At 36.9% G+C, this 26,113-nt stretch overlaps 2 protein-coding genes across 3 annotated transcripts in view; one reads left to right on the top strand and one right to left on the bottom strand.

Moving 5' to 3' along the window:
* Positions 1-21,828, top strand: part of LOC129050356 (multiple C2 and transmembrane domain-containing protein 2-like) — a 78,497-nt gene extending 56,669 nt beyond the window's left edge. The window contains exon 9 of one of the 2 annotated variants that reach the window (XM_054532383.1): positions 21,641-21,828. The gene's annotated coding sequence lies outside the window, so the exon portion shown is untranslated. Of the gene's footprint in view, positions 1-834; positions 1,752-21,640 lie in introns of those variants that run through there. The other variant, XM_063716505.1, reaches the window with a different exon arrangement.
* LOC129050015 (programmed cell death 6-interacting protein-like) overlaps positions 7,829-26,113 on the bottom strand; it is a 75,506-nt gene continuing 57,221 nt past the window's right edge. Inside the window, 7 exon segments of the mRNA XM_054531303.2 lie at positions 7,829-7,986; positions 9,198-9,309; positions 11,333-11,510; positions 14,732-14,780; positions 14,783-14,854; positions 16,852-17,074; positions 24,112-24,228. Of these exon segments, the coding sequence (XP_054387278.1) occupies positions 7,958-7,986; positions 9,198-9,309; positions 11,333-11,510; positions 14,732-14,780; positions 14,783-14,854; positions 16,852-17,074; positions 24,112-24,228 (780 nt within the window). The 3' untranslated portion in view covers positions 7,829-7,957.

Raw genomic sequence — 26,113 nt, 5'->3', positions numbered from 1 at the left:
GGGACTCCAACTATACTCTGCTAGAACTTTTGACAATGTCCTACATCTGTCTTATGCTCTATTCTGTTTGCTTTTTCTTCATATTTCTTACCTCTTGATTTTGGAATTTGAGTTTCTAGAACTGTGAAAAGAATAATTCCTGTTGTTTTAAGCCACTAAGTTTGTGATCATTTATTAGAGCAGCCCTAGAAGACTAACACAACTACCACATATCAAACTGAAATTGAACAATGAAGTAGATGGATGGCTGATGGTGGGAGCTAAGTTTCTCACTGTTGGAATGAGAAAATAAAGGCGAATGTGGTCTATGTGATAATGGATTAGAGCTGGAGACATCAGGATGCACTCAGGAGTTTATGACATCTCATGAACCTTATAGTTATATATAAAAATATGTATAGATATGTGCATATACACAGTATACACACATATATCTCCCTGCTTCATTAGCTCAGTGGGCCAAGAACCAGTGACACCCTCAGGAGCCATAAGTACACCTAGAACCCAGATCTTGGTTTCTAACACCTTCTCCTATAGTAGAAACCAGCAGTCCTAGAAGAAATGGCTGATTCTATGGCTGGGACAAAGAATACAGAAGATGAATTGGAGCATCTTACAGTGCCAGAAAAAGAAGGAAGTGCTAAAAAAACAAAAACAAGACACAAAACCAAAAATGATGGGGGTATGTCAAAGGGACACAAAAATCAACTGAAAGAGCTCCTAATGGCTGAAGCTGGACAATTTGAGGAACAAAAAAAAGTAGTATTAGATTGTAATGCAAGTTATAAAATAAATATCCACAAGTCCATTCTGATACAGCTCCCCTTTCCTTAGGTGTGGTCCTTGCACGATGACTTCCTTCCAAAGGAGTGTAGTATGGAGAAGGAGAAAAAAGGGCAACTTTACAGTGGAGAAAGTGGACGACACCTCCTCACCTAGGGGATCAAGGTTAATATCAACAGGAGGAAGTCACCCTGACAGTATGTATCCTTGATATGATGCGATGAGAATGGCACTTTACCTCTATGGTCTTTCTCCCCAAAATCAATAACGTGAGTCTAATAAGAAGAAAAATATCACACAAATCTCAACTGAGGGACAGTTTATAAAATAACTGACCAGTAACCCTCAAAAGTGTCAAGGTCATCAGAAATAAGGAAAAGAGATCCTAGAAGAAGGTTAAAAAAACCAGCAGCAACAAAAAAGGAAAAACAGAAACAAAAACCAAGGAAAATCTGAGAAACTGTTACATGTCAGAGGAGCCTCAGGCGACGTGATGACTAAATGTGAAGTGAAATCCTAGATGGGATCCTGGAACAGGAAAAGAACAATGGGTAAAAGCTAAAGGAATTGGAATAAAGTATAGACTTCAGCTGATAACAATGAATCAATATTGCTTCATTAATTGTGATAAATGTATCAAACTATTATAAGTTGTTAATAATTTTCTAAAGAGTCTGAAGAGATTAACTGCCATTTATAATTAGCGGATCTTGTTTTTATCCTGATTAGAATAAATTAAGTAAAAAAGACATTTGTAAATCAATCTGGGAAATTTAATTTATGAGCTGCGTATAGATAGTGCCAAAAGATTTACCTTTAAATATGACTGAAATGCCAGAAAATAAAGATGATAATGTCATTGTGGTTACTTTTTTTATTTCTTAGAGACCCAAACTGGATAAGGGTAAAATGACATGTTAATTTAAAATAATTTAATAAAGAAAAAAAGAAAAAAGTGAAGCAAGTGTAGCAAGATCTTGAAAACTGCTGAACCTGGGAGACAGGAGTTTGGGAGTTTGTGACATGATTTTTTTTTTCTCCTTCTCACATGTTTGAACAGTTTCATGATATAATCATGACTTTTTCCATAATGTCCTTTTGATAACTCCTATTCTGCATGTGATTGTAAATATTTTCAATTATGGAATATTCTATCCAAGTACAAATATCTATAATTTGAACACTGCAACCCAATTTTTTAGTATACTGCTTCTTCGATGTCCCTCAATCATGAGATACACTTCAAGGCTGGGCACAGTGGCTCATGCCCATAATCCCAGGACTTTAGGTGGGGCCGAGGCAGAAGGATTGCTTGAACCCTGGAGCTTCAGCCCAGCCTGGGCAACAGAGTGAGGCCACATCTCTACAATCAATCAATCAATCATCCAGGTGTGGTGGTACACATTTGTAGTCTTAGCAACTCAGGAGGCTGAGGTGGGGGGATTGCTTGAGCCCAGAAGGTTGAGGCTGTAGTGAGCTATGATCATGCCACTGCACTCCCACCTGGGTAACAGAGTGAGACCCTGTCTCAAAAAATAATAAAAAATAAAAAATAAATATTTCTTAGTCAAGAAATGCTTCTAAGATTTAATAAGTTAATTTCTGAAAAATGCCTAAGTGACATTGCACTGGCATCTATTTCTACTTCTGTTACTCATTCTATCACTAACTTTGATTTTAAAGATCTTTTACCATATTTATCCTTCTGTTAGTGTTGCTATAAAATTTACAATTCTTTTAAGAGTATTCCTCATGTTTTGTTTGGCAGTAATAAAAAGAATAAAATACAAATGTCTTAATTTTCTGAATTGAAAGTAGATACAATAGTTACATTTGATTTGGAAAATTAAATCTGTCCCTCTAAGTAACAAAAGTAACACAGTCAGTAATAGCCCATCTTAAAGAAAGGGAGTTTTATGGTTTTTAAAAATTGCTTTTATATTCCTTCAAACAATTACAGAGTGTACCATATGCCTCTGGAAGGCTTTGCATGTCATTAGTGAAAATCTGGGTGATTCACTTTTCACTTCAACTTCCTACCAGCCCACTTCAACTTCTTACCAGCTCTCCCTCCTGTTCTTCCTTCCTTCTGTCCGTCCATCTGTCCTTCCTTCCTTCTGTCCATCCTTCCTCCCATCTGTCCTTCCTTTCTCGCTCTTTTTCTTTCTCCTTCCTTCTTTCCTTCCTTCCTTCCTTGTTTCCTATGTATCTGTATCTAAGAGTTAATCTTGATTTTGCCCTGTCACCTGTATACTGAGTGACAATAATCTGAATAAAAAAATGTTTAGATTGTCACAATCAGAATTCAGAATCTTCAGGTACATCTCATAACCTTTTTGGTCCTCAGCTTCTCCACCTGAAAATGGCAACACAATCCTGTTTGTTTGAAGCCAAGGAATTGGGCTAAATAACTATAACCTTAAGTTATGTAAGTCTCAATGACTAAATTTTATGAAAAATAATTTATTATTATTGCTTTTTATTAATTGTGTCCAAATGTCATGCACCTGGGATACTTTTAATAGTGCATGACATTTGGACAGGATTAACAAACACAGGCTTTTATTTTATATAAAATTGTAATGGTGCTGACATCAATAATGAATGACTTCAATCCTCAAATTGGTATAAATCCATGAAAGTTAAAAGTTAGAAGTCTGGACTAAATGTTTGTTTTGACTGTCTGTCCTTAAAGCTAAAAGCTAAGTGAACTGTGCAAACCTAACACTCGTCTCACTTTGCATAGGGTTCAGAGGGTTCCTGTCTTCTCGGGAATTATTTCAAAAGGGCACATTACCTAAGCTTTCCTATTTGCAATACAGTCTAGTGGGGGCTTTGTGGAGTATCCCTCAAATACTGGTCTCTGCTAAAATTTCCAGTTGATAGTAAAATATTTTTAAAAATTCTCTAGTTTATTGTGAAAAGCCAAAATGAGAACAGACTTTTTTAAAAAGGAGAATATTTTCCTTTCTTGATTAAAGAACAGACATTCCCCAGTACGCAGGAAATAAGTTCCCTCACTAGCCTGTTACTTTGAAGTTATATAATTTTTCTTTCCCGAGGAATAGATGCTCAGTGAAAAAAGATCTGCAAAACATACAAAAGCATAAACAAGAAAATAATTCATCTAGTGTCTGACCACTCAGAAAATAAAACTGTTAGAATTGCTACATTTCTCCACATTTTTTCTGTCTTACTTTTTTTTTTTTTTTGGACCGAGTCTGGCTCTGTCGCCCAGGCTGGAGTGCAGTGGTGCGATCTCGGCTCACTGCAAGCTCCGCTTCCCGGGTTCAGGCCATTCTCCTGCCTCAGCCTCCCAAGTAGCTGGGGCTACAGACGCCCGCCACCACATCCGGCTAATTTTTTGTATTTTTAGTAAAGATGGGGTTTCACCGTGTTAGCCAGGATGGTCTCAATCTTCTGACCTCGTGATCCGCCCACCTCGGCCTCCCAAAGTGCTGAGATTACAGGTGTGAGCCGCTGTGCCCGGCCTTTTCTATCTTACTTTTAAAACAGTATTTTTCTCATGTGCTTTTCCCCATCAGCCTGCAACAGTAAGGATTGTCTCGAAATCAAATCCAGCATCCCTGTCTGCCACTGGGAAGTCCGGGATCCTTATCACCTACTCATCTGACCAGCCCCATCTCTGTCACTAGTCCCTACGGCTCTGCAGCTCCTCCCTCGGCCTCAGCAGGGCACTCCTCACCCTCTGTGTGCTGCAGTGTGGGGCTGCCCTCCTCCCCATCTGGGCTCCCACTCTCTATGCCAGGTCACGCCACCCCTGCACAGAGGCCTCTCTACCTCATGTGAGTTGGGCCACTCCCTGTGCTGCCATCCTCCTTGCCTTTTGTGGGTCTTGACATCCTGCACTGCAGGATTAAACCCTCTGTGGCATTTAACAGCACCAAGTACAATATGAGACATAAGAAATGCCCTCAAAGGGCCGGGCACGGTGGCTCACGCCTGTAATCCCAGCACTTTGGGAGGCCAAGGCGGGTGGATCATGAGGTCAAGAGATCGAACCATCCTGGCCAACATGGTGAAACCCCGTCTCTACTAAAAATACAAAAATTAGCTGGGCATAGTAGTGCATGCCTGTAGTCCCAGCTACTCGGGAGGCTGAGGCAGGAGAATTGCTTGGATCCAGGAGGCAGAGGTTGCAGTGAGCCAAGATTGTGCCACTGCACTCCAGCCTGGGTGACAGAGCGAGACTCCGTCTCAAAAAAAAAAAAAAGAAAGAAAGAAAGAAATGCCTTCAATGAAATCTTCTATTTTACTTTTATAACCTTGTCATTTTATTTTCAGAAAAGGCAAATAAGCAACTATGTCTATGGCAAGGAATGCAGAAACTTGATACATTTACCCTACACTAAAGGTAACCTAGAGGAGTTTTTTGTCTCTTTGTGTTAGGGACCAAGGTACTCAGCACAGTTCTGGAATAGTAGGCCTTCAAAAAACACTTGGTGAGTAAATAAATAAACAAACAGATTCCAGCCATTCTCAATATGTCTATAAACTTTCTGTCATGAGAAATCAGGAGTAAAAGCTGTGTTTGCAGATCCTCCACTAGTCTGTGAATCCAAAAAAAGCACTCCTCTGGGAGGGCACATAGTTTTAAACAGTTCTCTTTATGCTCTACCTCTAAGGAGATAAAGGGTTCTTTTTTTTTTTTTTAAAGGTACCCCCTCCATTACTCCCAGCAGATGTAACACTTTGAGTATAATTGAACAACATCCTTGTGCAAAAAAATAGATGTTCCTTCCCCTGGCTAGACTCAGCCCCATATACATTAGGGCCAAGGCTTGGCCAACCAACCATAGACCAGACTTCAGGCCACAGTAGATCATAAGCAACCAATCACAAGCAGTGATCCTAGGTATTTAATACAAAAATCTTTAAATACAAATTACCACTAGTCTGAAAAATTTTTCACAGTATCTCAGTATCTAAAACCAGATGCCCAAAGAGACGGAAAATAAGTAACTAGACAGTAGGCTTCTTCACAATAAAAGAAAAAACAGCCCTACCATCAAACTTGGACTTTTTAATAAAACATGTACATTGCATCACTCTAATCAGCAATAAAAAAACTGAGTTTTTATCATAAAAATTCTGGCTAAAATGCGTCATCAACTATTAGGACAACCATCTGAAACAGCTTTGATAAACTGCTGCTTGCCTTTTTGATTAAGGCACATGACAAACGAATATATAGATAGTACTGAAATTTTTGTGGTTACCCCATCAAGAAATCTAGCTTCCATAAAATTACTTCATATTGACTATAAAAGTTCCTTTCTCCTGTGTAACACAAGTAAGGATTAACAAAACTGATACAACTGAATAAAATATCAACAAATCAGTGCATACTAATGCAGATTTTGCTTAGCACAAACCATTTTTACTTTTCTACTGAAAGCAGAAGAATCAAAGGACAAAAGCCACATAATTCTGAGTCATGTACAAGACACCAAAAAGAATACAAAGAGAGTACTAAACAGAGATCTTTTTCTAAAATAAAAAAGGTACCAGAATGTATTGCTGTTCCAAGGATCTGCAGTTTCTTCTTCGGGTTCTTTGGTCTTCACAAGTTAATCTTCTGACCACCTCCCTTTGCTCCACTATGTCCTCAAAGCAACAACTCACATTCCTTGTTCCATTGGGTTCCCCCATTAGATTCAGGTTCAATGCACATTCAACTACGTAGCCTTCTCTTCCCTTTGAGAGATGCCCAGTACCTGTGCATTTACCCTACACTAAAGGTAACCCAGAGCAGTTTTTTGCCTCTTTATGTTAGGGACCAAGGTGCTCAGCACTGTTCTGGAACAGTCGGCCTTCAAACACTTGGTGAATAAATAAATAAACAAACAGATTCCAGCCATTCTCAACATGTCTATAAACCTGTCACGAGAAATGAGGAGTAAAAGCTGTGTTTGCAGATCCTCTGTACCTCGGATAACTCTCTAGACACAGCCACTACTCAGCCCTTCTCCGATCCTACACCTTTACTTTTTCTGCCTATCCACTCTGTTCTCATAATGTGCCAATCTCTTAAGAAGCTTCTGAAGAGAACTACTCCAAATTACTGAAATTTAAGTACTTCATCTAAATCCTCATAGCATACTTCCTATACTTTCTCTGTGGCATTTTTAAACTTCTTCCCTATATCACAGTCATCCTTGTACATGACTAATATTCCACAATGGATCATAAATTGAGGGTAAAGCCTGTGTATAATTTGTATGTTAATTTTCCAATGTACCTACCATAGTGCCTTACACAGAGCAGATATCCCGTGGGTCTTGGAATAAATATATGAAATATATAAAATGCTTCTACGGAAAGACAAATAAGGAACAAAACTCATACTTTTCAGAACTTACTATCCCAGGAAATTCACTTTTTTCAAGAATTTTTCAGCAGTATTTCTTGCCCTTTGGCTTGTTTTCCTGTGCAGAGATGTGGGACCTCTATCTTTTCCTACTAACTTACCCTACCTCCCCGTGATAGGCCACTAAATTATACTTGCACTTTCTCTTCTTTTAGGACTTTCCAAATCCGATGCCCTACTATTCAATTTTCTCTTTCCTATCATCATAGAAACAGCATGATGGAGCTATCCATTTACTAACATGCACGCCTTGTCAATCTTCCTTTCAAAGGCAGTCCTGGGAAACAAGGTGGAAGGGAGTACAGAATAACGGAAGAAATAAGAATTTGTGTATCTGGCCATATTTCCATACTTCCAAGCTTCTCTCTTTTATAAAACCCAAATTAAATGCTGTTGACCTATTAAGTATCTAAAATTTAGTTCAATAAAGGGCATTCAATAAATGGAAGTTACTATTACAGGATAGTTAATACTAGTATAATTACCTATTACACAGTCTATATACTACTTTAAATGTAACAACCCCAATTTATTTCTGCATTTTTTTAAAGATGACAATAAGAAATTGGCAGTTCATTATATAAAACGGCTTGAATGTGGTTTTCTTAAGCAGATGACAACCCACATCAAAGTGCCCTTCTCACCACACTGCCCCGCATGGTCTTTGCTGGATTAGCAGAAGGGATGGCAGCACTCAGCTCAGGCTCTGGCTTACACAAAAGTACGATGGGGTCACGATGAGATGGGCACCATTCTTTCACTTGTCCACCTGCTTGCACAGCTTTATCTAAAACTGTTCTGAAGTTGGTTCCCTCGGGGAGAAAATAAAAGTTTGCAGAGCACAGAAGTGATTCTAACAGCAACGTATATAGGCTGGTTATATGTTGAGTTCTAGTCTCCAACTTTACTTATCTTCCCCTTCTATAGACCCCAATTCACTTAATCATAAAAACAGCTCCTAACAGTCTTTGTGTTCTCGTTTTTGGAAAGATGACAAAATCACTTATAAAATGAAAAGCATAGCTATACCTTAAGATATATTTGGTGGTTACTATCTGCCAAATAAAAGCTAATTAATATTAATCTTTTCCTACAACTCATGAATGTAGGAAGAAATCATTTTCTCCAAAAATTGGTCCATTTATTTTAAAAGTATTCCTCTCTCAAAACAGCAATGTGACTTAAAAAAAAGATTTTTAGAAAAATCTCAATAATATACAAACTTTTTACGAAGATAAATAAAACTAATCTCCAGCCACCATGACAACAGCGTTTACCTCAGCAAGCACAAAATCTTCATCATCAAATTATTAAGAAGCATAAATTTGGCCTCAAAATAACTTAAAGCTCTTTTTTTTTTTTTTTTTACCACCCAGGATTCACTACTACATGAAAAAAAAAATTACAAAGCCATAAATGCAATATGCTCTCATTTGTGTTTTTAAAATATGCGCAGGGGCCAGGCATGGTGATTCAAGCCTGATCTCTCATCACTTTGGGAAATGGAGGCAGGTGGATCACTTGAGCCCAGGAGTTCAAGACAAGCCAGGGCAACATGGTAAAACCTCGTCTCTGCAAAAAATACAAAAATTAGCTGGGCCTGGTAGCACATGTCTACAGTGTCAGCTACTCAGGAGGCTGAGGTAGAAGGGTTGCCTGAGCCCTGGAGGTTGGCGCTGCAGCGAGCTGTGATCCTGCCACTGCACTCCAGCCTGAGTGACAGAGCAAGACCTTGTCTCAAAAATAAATAAATAAATAAATAAAATAAAGTATGCACAGAGCTTGGAACAGAAAATGAAAGTTGGAGGACCATTTTAACTTTTCACTTTATACCCTTCTTAAGAATCTGTACTTCTGACAATTGGCAGATTACTTTTGTGAACTTTAAAAATCTTTATACTAAAACTGAGGAAAAACAGTTTCGGTAAAAATGAATTTACAACTGAGCCTAATTTAATCAAGCAAAAATGTGGGTCCAAATTGGGAATTTATTCAAATGAAGGTCATTTATACACATTGTTACCTGCTCTTAAAGGCTTATACAGTTCATTGGATGGTGTCCTTTGCCAGAGTTCCTTAAATTTTGCTCTTAAATCATTATCAGTTGCTTCTTCTTCATCCAACAACCTTAATGACTTTAAAAGGAAGCAAAAAGAACCCTGAAATGTCATTTCTGGTATAAAATATTTAATGCATTTAATAAATGTTCATACACAATATAAGTGAGAATTTGGTGAGATGGGAATATTAGGTTAGAATATAAATCGACTTTTTTCTTGCAGACATCTGTTATAATGCATTTAACAAAAAGTCTTATAAATTTAAGGCTGAATTAGCTATCACGTTTCTCAGTAAAAAAAAAAAAAGGAAGAATAAATAAGAGACTATTTACATCCATATATCAATTTAAAAAGAGTTTTAAGATTAAAATAAATAAATAGAAGCCATAAACAAAACAAAGGGGAAAACTGATTACATTAAAAAATAAAAGATTTAGACTTTCATTCCAATACAACAAACAGAAAATTATGTTTAATATATTTTTAAGTGCCTTCTAACGAGTAGATAAGATGACAGGATAGTTGGGGGCCAGAAACACAAGGAAATACTAATCTACCAGTAGACACAGTGCTAGCACCAACAATATATCACAATCCCTGATAGCTTAGGACAAAGAATAGCAAACTTCTGTCAAACACCACAGAGTAAATATTTTAGGCTTTCTGGGCCACAGTCTATGGCACACAGAATTCTTCTTTTTTGACAATGCTCTAAAAAAGATAAAAATTATCCTTAACTAGCGAACCACACAAAAGTAGGCCACAAGCCAGCATTGGCCCACCATCCATAGTTCACCAGCTGTGTAGTTCACCATTGACTTGGATTGTGAATTTAGAAAATTCAAGAAGAAACATAGGTAGGGACAATAAAAGGTGAGAGGTCAGATCAAAAGCACTCTCCACCCTCAAACTGGTATACTTCCAAATAGGTGATTCTCAAGTTAAAACAGAAAACTGCCCTACAGAAGAAAACATGCCTGTCTGGATCTTGGCTGTAAAGAAGAAAGAAAAAAAAAAAAAAGGAAGTATTATCTGAGATTCCTGATCAAAAGCCTGAACTTGGGACTAGAAACCACACTATCTGTGTGACACAAAGTCCTAAGATAAATTACTACTATAATTAAAAGATTATAAAAGAAAGGAAAAAACCTCAAGTTTGAGGAGGTGCCAGGTATATAATGCCTTTTTATGGCAGAAGCAAACACAAATTCTTTCTAGAATTCACCTTAAACCCAGATCTCAATGAATTCCCACCAATAAATTACAGGAAATATGAATGCACAATCAAAACTCACTGAACACTAAATGCAATTCAGTATTCTGTACTGGTTCTTGGAACAGAAGGAGGAACATTGGTAGAGTAACTGGTAAAATCTGAGTAATAATACTGTACCAATGTCAATTTCCTAGTTCTAACAAATGTGCCATGACCGCATAAGATTTTAACTTTCAGGGAAGCTAGGTGAAAAATATACAGGAACTTTCTACACTAAATTTGCAAAGTCTCTGTAAATCTGAAACTATTTTTTAAAGTTTTAAAAAACAGTAACAAAAAAACTGAACACAACAGAAAACAAGCCACCATAACCAAGAATCAGCAAAAATTACAAATCGTAGAATCAAACTCACAAAAACTACAGATATTGGAATTATAAGATAAAAAATATAAAATAAATATATTTAATATATTTTAAGAAATTAGGGATAAATTAAAGGGTTTAACCTTCCAGGTTAAGACAAATTAAATTAAAAAGAAAAATCTTGCTACATGCTATGTATCAAATAAATCAATAATTACAAAGACTGAACAGTTTGTATGATAGTTGATTTCTCATAGTATACTAGTTTTACACAGTGCTCATTTGAGTTTCATTAATGTGTACTCACTTACCCTTAAGATAAGAATGAAACCCATTCTCACTCAACCAGAATTTCTCTTATGCTAAAGAGAAGGCTCTGGGCCACAGTAAATTCACCAAAGTGATGAATACTAACTACACCGTGAACACTAGCATGAGGAAGTGTCCAGTCCCAATCCCTGCTGGACATCAAGGATTCACAGTGTTTATACTTGAAAAGCAAATCTTATAAAACATACCTCATCTAGGATTTCTCTATTTCGTTGCAGTAATTCAGGCAGTTCTTTAATCAACTGATCAACAGTCTGGATGTCTCCCTGTTCAATCACAGATCTGGATTTAGTCAATATAGACTGAGGTACAGTGTCTCCAGACACATCTTCAATTGCTGCTGGAAGATTAAGGGAAGCTAGCACCCTGAAAAAATGAGATACTATGTTATATTGAAGTCTAAAACAATTTAACTCCTCATCAATATTTACTTTATTTAATTTAATCTTCTATAACCAAATCAACAGCAATGGAGTTAGCACCCAGAAAAACTGGATAAGCCCTATCAATGAAAAACATAGCAAAGATTAACAGAAAAACAAAAAAATCAGTGATTGATAAAATTAAACCAAAATCATTAAAAAATTAAGTTCACAATTCAGAATTAAAAGCCAAAAAATAGGCTGGTGCAGTGGCTCACACCTGTAATCCCAGCACTTTGGGAGGCCAAGGCAGGGGGATCACCTGAGGTCAGGAATTCGAGACCAGCCTGACCAACATGGTGAAACCCCATGTCCACTAAAAATACAAAAATTAGTCAGGCGTAGTGGTGAGCACCTATAATCCCAGCTACTTGGGAGACTGAGGCACAAGAATCACCTGAAGCTGGGAGGCGAAGGTTGCAGTGAGCCGAGATCTCACCACTGCACTCCAGCCTGGGCAACAGAGTGAGACTCCATCTCGAAAAAAAAAAAAAAGCCAAAAAATAAGAAAAACTATGACCGCATTAAAATATATTAGGTATCGTTGGCTTACAGTTCAAACTTCTTTCAGTCTAAGTAATTAAAAGTCAAAAATTCTATCCTAAAAAAGCAGTCTTTTATACTTTTGATTGTTATAGCATCTCTAACAAGTCAGAAACAATACACAAAATAGTTATGTTTTTCTTTTTTGCTCTCCTTCAACAGAATCAGTAGTTATAATTTCACATCACCTAGGCAAAATGTCAACAAAAATAGATGATCTAAGTATTCATTACAGAATCTTCATCTGTTCTCAGTTTTGTAGCACAATAACAATTCCTCAGTTATTTCATTTACATGATGTGGAAGGGAGGTCAATATCCCTACCCACTATGTAAAGACAAAAAGGCAAATGAAATGATGTAATACAATGAACTCCTCAGAAAACAAGCTCTGTAAAATCTCAGACTGCCTGTTTATCATATGCTAGAGTAAACTTACATTCCTCTCTTGTTAAAGAAAAATGATGGTAAAATCCATGCATTAATCAAAACTGAAAACTTGAAAAGGCAAGCCAACTACGAGAGAAATACAGCTGGCCCTTGAACAGCACAGATTTGAACTATGTGAGTCCATGTTTATGTGGACTTTCACCTCTTTCACCTCCGCCTGCTCCAAGACAGCAAGACCAAGCCTCCTTCCTCCTCTTCCTCAGCCTACTCAAACATGAAATAGACAAGGACGAAGACCTTTATGATGATCCACTTCCATTTAATCATAGTAAATATATTTTCTCTTCCTTATGATTTTCTTAATAGCATTTTTTCTCTAGCTTATTTATTATAAGAATATACTATAGAATACATATACAAAATATATGTTAATTGACTGTTTATGTTATTGGTAAGGCTTCTGGTCAACAGCAGGCTATTAGTACTTAAGTTTTGGGGACTCAGAAGTTATATGCAGATTTGACTGTGCAGGGGGGTCAGCACCCATAACCCCTATGTTGTTCAGGGTCAACTATATTCTCAATTATATGTATCTGACAAAGCACTTGTATCCAGAATATGTAAAGAACTTTTTAAATATTAAGAAAAACTCAGTTTTAGAAACTGAGAAAAAGATTCCAATAGACACTTTACAGAAAAGATATGAATGGCTAGTAAGCACATGAAAAGCTGTTCAGTATCATTAGTAATTAGGAGAATGCAAATTAAATCATTAAAGTAAGATTCTGCTACACACACACTAAAGTAGCTAAAACTAAAAAGACTGACAGTACCAAGTATTGGTGAGGATGCAGAACAACTGTATTTCTCAAACAGTGCAGATAGGATATAAAATGGAACAACCGCTTTGGAAAACAACCTGGCAATTTCGTATAAAATTAAATATGCTAACCACACAACCTAACAATTCCACTCCTAAGTATTTACCCAAGAGAACTAAAATATGTCCACACGAAGATTTATATGTGAATGTTCATAGAAACTGAAATGTCCATTAACAGGTGAAAGAGTTAACAAACTGCTCTATAACCATAAAATGGAATACTGCTCAGCCATAGAAAAGACTCAAATTGATACACACAACATAGATGAATCTCAAAAACAGTAGCTAAGTGAAAAAAAGCAAAACACATTCTAAGTGTATACTGTACATACTGTAAGTACTGTATATGTATATGCTAGAATGATTACACGTATTTTAAACTGTATAAAAAGTAAAACAAAATTTAAGACAGGGAGCAGATCAATAGTGGCCAGGGGCCAGAAGAGGAAGGACTGGGAAAGGGGCATGAGACAATTTTTTCAGGGTAACAGTAATGTTCTCTATCTTAATCATAGTGCCGGTTACATGGGTACACACATTTATCAAAACTAACTAAATGGCCAGGCACGGTGGCTCATGCCTGTAATCCCAGCACTTTGGGAGGTCAAGGCAGGAGGATCACTTGAGCCCAGGAGTTCAAGACCAGGAGCCCAGGAGTTCAAGACCAGCCTGGACAACAAAGTGAGATCTCGTCTCTTTAAAAAAATCAAAAAATTAGCCAAGTGTGGTGGCTTGCACCTGTGGCCTCAGCTACACAGGAGGCTGAGGCAGGAGGATCACCTGAGCCCAGAAGGTTGAGACTGCAGTGAGCCATGTTTAATGTTTACACCACTGCACTCCAGCCTGGTGACAATAAGACCCTGTCCCAAAAAACAAAACAAAACAAAACAAAACAAAAATATATATATACACACACACACATATACATATAATAATTGAACTGTGTACTTAGAATAGGCGTATTTTGTGTGTGCAAAATATACCTACAATTTTTTTAAACCAATGAATTATTTTCTTAGTATTCAATCCATCAGAAACAAAAATCGGTTCAGAACACTAAACGTACCATGTATCTGAGTTCATTTCTACTTCTCATTTCCCCCAAATAAATATCTCTTAAAATACAAATTTTTAGTCAAATATCCTCACCTTGTTTCTATAATTTCTTCCAACTATATTTGCTAAAGCTTCATAAATACAGTGTCCACCAAAAATAGTTGTAAGTGTGTGTCTACATTTTCTATTTTATATACTCTTGACATTTAGCTCTAAGCTCAGAAACTAAAATGTTCATAAACTAAAGAACAACCAAACAGAAAACTTTAGGCTCTAAAATTAAGCTCTACCTACCCATTTGCCAAAGTGGTGGCTTCTCTCATCTGAGCAATTGATCTGTTACCAAATCGGCTGTCCTCTGATTACAGGCAGCCAAAGACTGCTGCACTGACAAGGGAACCATCTTCTCAAACAGATCTAAAATTAGGAAGAGAAATTACAACAAAATTTTAAGACAAAAACCCAAACTGTAAAAGTGACTGTTCATATTTTCTTTCCAATATTCACATAGTCCATACATATTTGATATTTAAAGATCAAAATATCAATAGTCTATTGACATTTAAAGATCAAAATGAAATAACTATTTAAAGCACAATGATAAAGAGAATTTTTAGATCACTACATTCACGGACAATGGTGACAATGAAAAGTTTCTTCTTTGAACTTAATTTTCTTTAACTTTTTCAGATGTGTTCATCACTGAGTCTGAGGGATCTTCAGTGACGCTGTTCATTTGTTGATTAAACTGAATGAGGGGCCGGGAGCAGTGGCTAAGGTCTGTAATCCTAGCACTTTGGGAGGCTGAGGCAGGCGGCTCACCTGAGGTCAGGAGTTCAAGACCAGTCTGGCCAACTTGGCAAAACCCCATCTCTACTAAAAATACAAAAATTAGCTGGTGTAATGGTAGGAGCCTGTAGTCTCAGCTACTGGGGAGGCTGAGGCAGGAGAATCGTCTGAATCCAGGAGGCGGAGGTTGCAGTGAGCTGAGATTGCACCGCTGCACCGCAGCCTGGGCAACAGAGCAAGACTCGGTCTCAAAAAAAAAAAAAAAATTGACTGAATGGGTCACGGCAGCAGGATTCCATTTCTGGCTCCAACACTTCCTAGCTATGTGACCTTGAGGAAATTACTTAACCACTCTGTGCATCAGTATCCTCATCAAATAGGGATAATATCAGTACCCATCTCAGGGCACTTGTGAAAACTAATGAGCTAATATTTGTAAAGTGCTTAAAGAGTGCCTGGAACATGGTAAACTCTTTGTGTTTGCTAAATAAACATATAATCACCCTTTCTCAGTAACAGAATATTCTCCTTGGGATCTCAGCTAGAGGCTACCATCTGTTGTATACATTTGTATACATCTACAATATAATAACATTTATTTATCTCATACAAATACCACTCCAGAAGTTTACATGTTTAAAGAAATAGGCCGGGCATGGTGGCTCATGCCTGTAATCCCAGCACTTTGGGACACCGAGGCAGGTGGATCACCTGAGGTCGGGAGTTCCAGGCCAGCCTGACCAACATGGAGAAACCCCATCTCTACTAAAAACACAAAATTAGCTGGGCATGGTGGCAGGCACCTGTAGTCCCAGCTACTTGGGAGGCTGAGGCAGGAGAATCACTTGAACCCGGGGGGCAGAGGTTGCAGTGAGGGAGATAGCACCACTGCATTTTAGCCTGGGCAACAAGAGTGAGACTCTGCCTCAAAAAAAAAAAAAAAAAAGAAAAAAAAAAAGAAATATTTTTGTGGTTTATTTTTACATTTATTTATTTAATTAATTAATTAATTTATTTATTTATTTATTTTTGAGAAAAGATCTCACTCTGTCACCCAGGCTGGAGTATGGTGGCACGGTCTCAGCTCACTGCAACCTCCACCTCCTGGGCTCAAGCGAGCCTCCCACCTCAGCCTCCAGAGTAGCTAAAGCCACAGGCATGCACCATCACGCCCAGTTAATTTTTTTTTTTTTTTGGTAGAGACAGGGTTTCGCCAGGTGCACAGGCTGGTCTCTAACTCCTGAGCTCAAGCAATCTACCCATCTCAGCCTCCCAAAGTGCTAGGATTACAGGTGTGAGCCACCACATCCGGCCATATTTCTTTATTTTTAATGGCAGCATCTTAAATAACAAATGTTAACAAAATGACAAGTGCTACAGTGTTAATCAAACACACAGTTTCAAGTCTTCTAACTATTGTATACTTTACATATGCTTTATTATTGTTTACTTTCCATCTTAACATTGCACTGACACAATACAATATTTATTCTCATATTCATCTTAAACAACATGAATACAAATTATATTCAAAGCATACAACAGCAATTATGTGATTTTTAGCTAGGAAAACACAGTAAACTAGAGAAAAATGAGATTAAAGTGTGTCTGAATAACTGACATACCAGTAAATTTCTGACTGATGGGTACATTGACTGGGGTAGATTTCACAAGTGTGGCTTTGCCAATAGGATCTAGATCTTTAAGGTCTGGAACTCGATCACGATAAATGAAGTCATTATCCTTCTTTGCTGCAGTAAGGGAACAATTGATTTTGTCAGAAAAATCCTTCACATTAACATATTCATCATAGCGAGATGCCACTGTTTTAATCAGTTCTGCTGCACGCTAAAAAGAAAAATGTCAACAACAACAACAAAAAAAGAGGGAGATGATTTTCTTTCTCTTTCCCCACCAAATATTTAAGCATTGGTTTCAACAAAAAAATCTTTAATTCAAAGACCTGCATTTCCAGCAATGTGGCTGACAGGATTACCTGGAAATTCTCCGATCACAAAATACCTGAAAACTGAAGGATAATACCAACAGCTATCCCTATAAACACACAGGCAAATTATCAAGATAATAAAAGAAATCCATGAGCCAATCAGTATAAACTGACATTGAAGAAAGCTGGCTGTTGGGTTCTTTCTTTTTTTCTTTCTTTTTTTCAGACAGAGTCTCACTCTGTGACACCCAGGCTGGAGCACAGTGGCGCGATCTTGGCTCACTGTGACCTCCACCTCCCAGGTTCAAGCAACTCTCCCACTTCAGCCTCCCAAGAAGCTGGAATTACAGGCGTGCACCCCCACGCCAAGCTAATTTTTGTATGTTTTGGTAGACATCGGGTTTCATCATATTGGCCAGGCCAGTCTCCAACTCCTGATCTTAAGTGATCTGCCCAACTCAGCTTCCCAAAGTGCTGGGATTACAGGCATGAGCCACTGTGCCCTGTCTGGCTGTTGGGTTATTTCTATATCCAAAAAATTAGCAGTTAAAACTTATTAAAGGCCCTCATGGAGACCTGAAACAAGGGTCTTGAAACCACACAACACAGAGAATTGAGATGCACCTCTTTCACTCCTTCACATGAAGGCAGGAACCTCAAAGGGCCTAACTCTCAGTGAAACGGTGGATCTGAAAAAAATTATCCAACAACACAGGACGTGAACAACATGTCAACATCAGTAAGAAATTTTTTTTTAAGTTTGGCCTTATAAAAAATGAACATAAGCCACATACAAATTTAGGTGGTATTAGGTATAGTGACACCATATAAAATAGACAATAAGGCCAAAAGCATTATTAGGGATAAATATAACACATGATCTTTTAATATTTGCCAGTTTGCCAGAAAGATGTAAAATTTCTTATATTTTGCATGTAATAGTATCTACATCAACAATTATAATGAGAAATTGATACATTTACCCATAATCAAAGTGGAAGATTTTAACATCTCTGTCTCAGCAATGGCTGGGCCAGATTTTTAAAAAGTGTAAGATTACAGAAGATTTGAGCAACACAATTAACAGGTTTGGTTTACCAGACATAGAGAACACTAGACTCCACAAATAGAGAATATATTATATTCTCAGGCATATAGAAAGCATCTACATCTATAAAATGACCAGATGAAGAGATAAGGCAAGTCTAAAACACCAACATTACAAGAATACAAAAATGGTTTAATACTAGAAAATCTACTTATATAATTCTCCAAAATAATAAGTTAAAAAATCAAATTTCTCCATAGATATTGAAAAAGTATTTGATAAAATTCAATATTCTTGATTTTTTAAAATCTTAGTAAAATAGACATTATAGTTCCTTAACATGATACAAATCTTAACCTCCAAAGCTGGTATCATGCTTAGAGAAAGATAACCAAAATAAAACAAAAGCTACCCTTCAGTGTAAACTAGGAAATGGGAAATTGCACAAATTTAAATCACTTTTTAAATTTGTAAATCAAATTTGATTTGTAAATGTGGTTGAACCCTCCCCCAAATAGCAAACACCAGTACCAGAACCGCAGGTGCTCTATACACAGAGGGGAAGACAGGGAAGGGCCAAGGCTGCCACCCTAAGTTCAAACTACTTTCAGCAAATCTGAAAACAACAAAACAGGATGAGAAAACCTTGCCAGGTGATGGTAAAGGCAAAGCCAACTGGCCCCTCTCATGCCACCAGGGGACCACAGAAAAAAATGTGATGCTGAGGGGCCTCATCCCAAGAGAGCTGCTGAGAAAGAGAAGTAGACAGATTAACTAAAAAGACAGGGTTTCTAGGGGAAGCAGAAAGAGACAACAGAAAAGTAGGGAGGGAGAAGAAAGGGCATAAGCACTCAGAAAATGCCAGCAAAATATAAACCCGAAAAGTAGATGCATCAACTTGAAATGCAAAGGCTGTGAGGAATTCAGGGAAGCACAGGTACAGAGGTAGTGGGATTCTTCCTAATCCAGGGTAGGCTTTAAGAGCCAGAGAAGTGGACCTTAGGAGGGATCCCTTAACACAATGATGCTTGTAAAGCTAACCCTGCCCATTTCCCCACAGAGGAACCTCCAGCAAAATCAATCTCATTCAAACATAAGTAACTGAAAAGGCAACTCATCTCTCAATACAAAAAAAAACATAAGGAAAAAACTGAAAACAAGCAGTACATCTTTCCAGTAGACGATGAAAGCTCACCAAAGAAATAGTGCCGCAAAGTAGATGAAAACAGCATGCTAAAAACTAAACTAAACTAAAACACTTAAGAACACAATGACAGTACCAAAAGAACAGAGGACTGGATGGCCCAAACCAGAGCGAGTGATAGCCAAATAGCAAAAGAATATGAAACAGGAAGTGACAGAACTCACAAAAGTAAAGAAAAATATAAATTTATTTAAGAAAGCAAGACTGAGACATTTATACAAGGAGCAAAAGGGAAAACAGACATCACAGAAATCATAGTAAAAAACATACAGAACAAGAAAAAGTGAAGAAAACTCAACACAGAAGTTGGGAAGGAGGAGGCTGTTACAAATTAAAGATTTAGAGGGCATATCAATCAAATGCAAAGTGAGGACTTTGTGTGGATCCTGATTTGAACAAACCAAGACCCCTGAGAAAAAAATCAGGGAGAACTAAACTACATGTAGATAATACTGGATTATGACTATTAACTACTAATTCATATTAATATTAATTTTGCTATATTGGGATAATGACCCATCTAGCAAAATTCATTTTTTAAATTTTTGTTCTTTAATTTTTTTAAATCTTTATCTCTTAGAGACACAGGCTAAAAAACTTAAGAATGAAATGATACATGAGATAGTTGTAAAATACTCCAAAAAAATAAGGAGGAAAGGAGAAATAGCTAAAACACAAAATAGCGAAATACTCATAATCACTTAAGTTGGGTAACAGAAATTCAATGATTCATACTTTTATATATGCCTGACCATCATAGTTACACAACTATACTTTTATATATATTTTCCGTCATAGTTAAATGAAAGAAAATTCATATGAAGAAACATATGCAAGAATAGTCAGGAAAATCCAGAAAATGACAAAATTCAGGAAACAAGCAAGGACAGGCAGGAAAATTCAAAAAACGAGAGATAATACCTATCAGACATTAAAACAGTCTAAAGTATAACTAAAATGATATGGAACTGGAGTATGAGCAGATAAACAAGTCAATGAAACAATAAAAGCAGAAATAGATCCCAATATATACCATGAATCTAATGTGTGATAAAGTCAGAATCTCAGATCAGTGAGGTAAACAAGGCTATTATAATAAATGGTGTGGGGACAACTGGCTAGCCATTTGGAAGAAGACTTTAAAACTGGATCCATACCTAGCACCACACATCAGGATAAATTCCAAGTGGATCAACAATCTAAATATATAACAAATTACAGATGTATTTATATTTTGCTATCAGTAATCCCATTTCTATTAAATTATTTAAGATATACCTGCTGCTATGTAAGGGACTGTGCTCCCCAAATTTCGTATTTTGAATCCCTAACTCCTAATGTGATGGTATTTGAACATGGGACCTTTGGAAACTAATGGGGTTTAGATGAGGTCATGGAGGTGGGGCCTCACAGGGCATTAGTTCCCTTACAAGAAGAGACACCAGAGGGCTTGCTCTTGCTGTTCAACATATGAGGATACAGAGAAAAGGCCATCTGTAAATCTCACCAGAACATGACCATACTGGCACCCTGGCCTTGGATTTCCAGGCTCCAGAACAATCAGAAAATAAATTTCTGTTGTTTAAACCACCCAGTCTACGGTGTTCTTATGGCAGCCTAAGCTAAGACACCTGCTGAAGTACAAGATAACTTGTGTACATGATTTTTTACTGTAGCATTGTTTATAATAGTGAATCTTGGAAACATTCAAGTATCTAGCAATAGGAGACAGCAATAAACTGTGGCTCACACAGTGAAGTACAATGCAGCTCTAAGGATGGTCTCCCTATTGCTGAATTAAGATGAAGAGATCTCCAGGATACATTGTTACATGAGAAAAGAAGGTACACAACACTGTATATATTAATAGCATACCAGCACTTCAGTAAGAATGAGAAGTGAGAATGTGCAATGCGTGTGTGCTGTATATGTATATATTTGCTTCGATTTCAAAGAAAGAAAAAAAGACAAGAAATTAATGGAAATTAACTATGGGGCAGTGGGAATAATGGATGGGGGAACAGGATAGAGGGAAAAAGAGGAACAGGAATTGAACTATATAACCTTATATATACCTATTTTCCCAATTTTGAAAAATTTCAAGCTCACAAAATAATTATCTAGGTTCAACAATTACCATTTTGCCACATTTGCTTTATCTATTTCTTTCCCATACAAACACAAAATCACGTACCTTTTTTTCTTTTATTGCAGGACTATCTTAAACTGAAGTTAGACGTGATGAGCCCTCATCCCTAAACACATCAGCAAGTATTCTATAAGGACAATCTCCTTAATACCTACAACCTGGTATCATAACTAAGATAACAATACTTGTACAAAATCAGATTTACAATCTTGCTAGGTCCCTCATTAATGAGTCAAATAAATCTTTGACATGTAGTCATTCTATGTGAGTCATGTTTTTATATCTGTGTATGTGTGTGTGTTTTTCTATATCTTTTTGAAAATTGTATTTCACCATCTTTGAAGATCCACCAAGATGACCAAGAAGATCCATCTTCTGGGGCCACATAAACTGCACTGTTCAAGAAGTGCAACAGGTACAACTTTTCTTGGCCCCAGAAGTGATTCCAAGCAGTAATTTTACCTTTGCTGCCATTTTATCTATTGTTTTGATTCTCCTGATTGTGACTTTATTTTCATTTCTGGTTTGCACAGGACCAATAAGTTATTTCTCTTTGCTAGTAGCCATAACTAGAAAGTTGGTTTAAGAGTGTGACCTCCTAAGATCTCTGTCAGCATCATGGGGGATTATACTCTACTGAGTGACAAACTACAGCCAATATGGTTTATTGGTCAACTTCTTGTCTGTTCTGTTTGCCTTCTTGGGAGTGTAAATCAATTAAAAAATATTTCATGCCTACTGGAAAGAATAACTGCCCTTTGAAATATGGATCAGTGAGTGTGTTCTGTGTTAACTTTTTTTTTTTGAGAAAGGGTGTCACTATATTGTCCAGGCTGGCCTCAAACTACTAGCCTCAAACGATCCTCCCACCTCAACCTCCCAAGTAGCTGTACTACAGGCAGGTGCCATCACACTCATCTGTCTTAACCTTAACCTTTAACTAAAGCTGTAAAACTAAAGCTGCAAAATCTATGTGTCTATAACTGAGGAAAAGTTTTTACCTCCCTCCCACTGTGTGAATTTGAAATAGTTTCCTTTTTCAGGGGTACTTAGAAATGAGATTAAATTTCAAAAGGAGTTCTTTCTCTGACTGATTTATAGAGACTAAATATGGGCTTATTTAAATCTAATAGTCCCAGAAACCAGAAAATAAAGAAACTAAACTTATAATTTAAATATGCTAGCCTTAAAAAAAGAATCCTTCCCACAAATTCCTTGTTCAGCATCATTTTTATATATGAATCTAAGTTACTGTAATCAAAGTGAAGCCCCAGACAAATCTGGGTTTGACTTTTTTTAAAAAAAGTCTTTCTCTGATTTGGTCACTGTGAGATGTTTTCCCACGAAAAGGCTAATTAATTAATCTGAACCTCCTAAACAACATTTCCATTGTTATGGTCTGAACGTGTCCCCCAAAGTTCATGTGTTCCCAATCCCAAAGTGTTGGGACGTGGGGGCATAATAAGAGGTGATGAGGTCAAGAGGACTCCACCCTCATGAATAGATTAATGTCATTATCATGGGAGAGGGCTAATTATCAAGAGAGGGGCTTCATTAAGCAGTTCGGCTCCCTCTTGCTCTCTCTCACTCACTAGCACTCTCTTGCCCTTCTACATTTCACCACGGGTAACACAGCACAAAGACCCTCACCAGGTGGCAGCACCTTGATATTGGACTTCTCAGCCTTCAAAATTGTGACAAATTTCTGTTCTTTATCAATTACCCAGTCTGTGGTATTCTGCTATAACAGCACAAAATAAACCAAGACATCCATAGTATGTTCTAAAAATCAGTACATATTTAAACTTCCCTAACTCAAATGCCATAAGTCATCTTTCTATCCTCTGTCTACCAATACTCAAAACACAAACAACTTGTACAAACAGCTCTTGTTCCTGCTGGCAAGTTGCCTCAGGTGCCATAATGTCACAGCAAGTTTCTGATAACCCCAATGCCAACAGTATGAACACAACTGCATAGAAGGTACTCGGCTGTTCACAAGATATATATATATATATATATGCACACACATCTCTCCACTGTCCTCCTCAAGTTGTGGAAGTATATGCCCCAGTTTAGACAAAGACCAGGCCACAAGTTAAACACTACACATACTCCTGGAGCATGGCAATTAACTTAGAATTATTTTTACACTAAAATAAACATGAATAAAAAATAGAACTGAATGCAAATTTTGCATGAATTTTTCAGATAAAATATGAGACCTCAAAAAAACATGCAGTAAAGTCTAAAGATAAAAACAATCTGGAGATGGCAATGAATTTAGAATTATTTTTACATTAAAATAAACATGGATAAAAAAGAGAATTGAATGCAAATTTTGCATCAATTTTTTAGATAAAATATGAGACCTCAAAAAAACATGCAGTAAAGTCTAAAGATAAAAACAATCACTTGTCACTGCTGATGGGGTGATGAATGGGAAAGGTTTTTATGGGCAAACTTGGAAATCTTACTAGGGAAAAAAAGAGAGACCCAAGTTAGTTACTTAAATATTTATTACCAAGAGACTCACTTGTAACCTTGCAATTTCCTCTCCAAATGTCTTGTGCTGTTTTGCCGGGATAGACTGATGGCACTCAGCACTGGCCTGCATGATACAGTGCTTGGCAGCCAAGACAGGGAACACCTCCTGGAAATAAAATACTGACCAGGAGAGAGTCCAACCACACAAACCACCACAGACAACATGGGATGCAGGAAGAAAGAGGAGAAGACGACAGAAATTACAATCACCCCATTCATGACTTAGAGATTAAGGTTAGTCATTAGGTGTAAACAGAGAAGACATGATTTTGTGTGGATTGAAATCTATGAATTAAATTTTTTTCTTCCAATTGAAGGGGTTTTTTTTAATTGTTAACTGAAGCCAATTTAGGCTTTTACAATTCTCTTTAATTGATCCGTGAAGTCAACATTTTGTTTACAAAAAGAAAGAAAAGCATGCATTATTAGAAAGAGAAGTAGAATGGACACTCACAGAGGAACACCAAGCACAGGGCTTTAGACGCTTTCTTATGAGCCCTTACCCAGCCTGCAGAGTTAACTAAACCATCATTACTCACATATACCAATGAAGTTGCTCTATAGATGACTGTTTCATCATGTTTTTAAAAAAAAGACAGTAAATTCTCACTTAAATTCATATCCTAAGAGGTTTCTTACTAAAGATGATTTTAGCCATATAAAAATGATTTACTATCATAGATACACTAATATTTCAGTATCACATACTCAAAAACATATCATAGACAAATGCACTAAGTATATGACCAATGATAATGATAAACTGTTATTTTGCCTATTTGTTTTGAAAATAATTCCAGGCAAAATTAATTTTAAAAGATCCAAAGACATAAAGCAGGAAAGCAATTATACTAGTAGTGGCTCTTCCAAAATGTCAAAATCTAACCTGTAACCTCACTGCTTTTAGGAAGTATATGATATTAAAAAAATCCAAGGAATTAGGCTAGACAATCACTATCTAAACAAAAAATGTAAGAGAATCAAAAACTGAATTACTACCTTGGGTGCTTTCCTGTCTCCCAGGGAATAATTTCCTACCTTCCTGGATCACTACTTGCAGACATTTCAGTTTTTAACTAGAATATGAAAACACCTTATGAGCTTTATTAGTAAAAAGGAAAAAATAAAAGACATCTAAATTTCAAACTACACTCATGCCAGTTCTCAGGGTAAGGCTGGAGCAACTTGGTTCTGAAAAAGGAGATTTTCAAGGAATACCAGCAATGCTGCAGAGGTAGCTTCCAAGTCTTTTGTAGGTGACTTTCTTCTCTCCATGACAGGACTGAACTAATGGCCCAACAGGATGTAACGGAACACTGTGCAGCTGAACGTGAGGTCTTTCAGAGGTAAAAAACATGAGAGGAGATCCCAAGGCTCTTTTTAAGAGGAAGGCTGTTAATACCCAAGAGTCCTGGGCAAATTTCTGTTAGGTTCTTGGTGTATCTTAAATCCCCAGGAATCGTCACATTAATTCCTTATTGATCATTTTCTGAGTAATAAGTACCGTTAATGCACTTATGTGCATTTTTACTTCACCCCCAAGTTGTCTGCAATTTTTTAATGTACAAAGATTCCTGAATATGACTTATAAATCAATAAATTCCCCTACCAAAAAAATCATGTAACAGATACCATATGATGAAACTAATTCCTTGAACATTTCTGAAGGAAGTAGTTGAAACATATATTTCACTCCATCTTTAAGTTTTCTTTATTAATCATTCCAAATTTACTAGTGATTTCCTTTGTCATTAACAAATGATCATCACTGAATAGTCTTTTCAATTGTCACTTCAGAAAGGTTCACATTAAGACATTATACTTCCTGTGATATGTAGTTTAAGATGGTTGCTTTTCCTTAGCTGTCCATTAGCAGCCCAATTTTTTATCCCTGTTGCCAAAACTGAATTCTAATCAAAGTATCAGATGAATTTGTTAAGTTTTCTTTTCCTTTTCTCTTTATGTCTGTTTTTGCACTTCAAGACTCATCT

The sequence above is a fragment of the Pongo abelii genome, chromosome 16 (assembly GCF_028885655.2).
Source record: "Pongo abelii isolate AG06213 chromosome 16, NHGRI_mPonAbe1-v2.0_pri, whole genome shotgun sequence".
NCBI lineage: Eukaryota > Metazoa > Chordata > Mammalia > Primates > Hominidae > Pongo > Pongo abelii.
The sequence above is the reverse complement of the archived record's forward strand: the minus strand, read 5'-3'. Positions and strand labels throughout refer to the sequence as shown.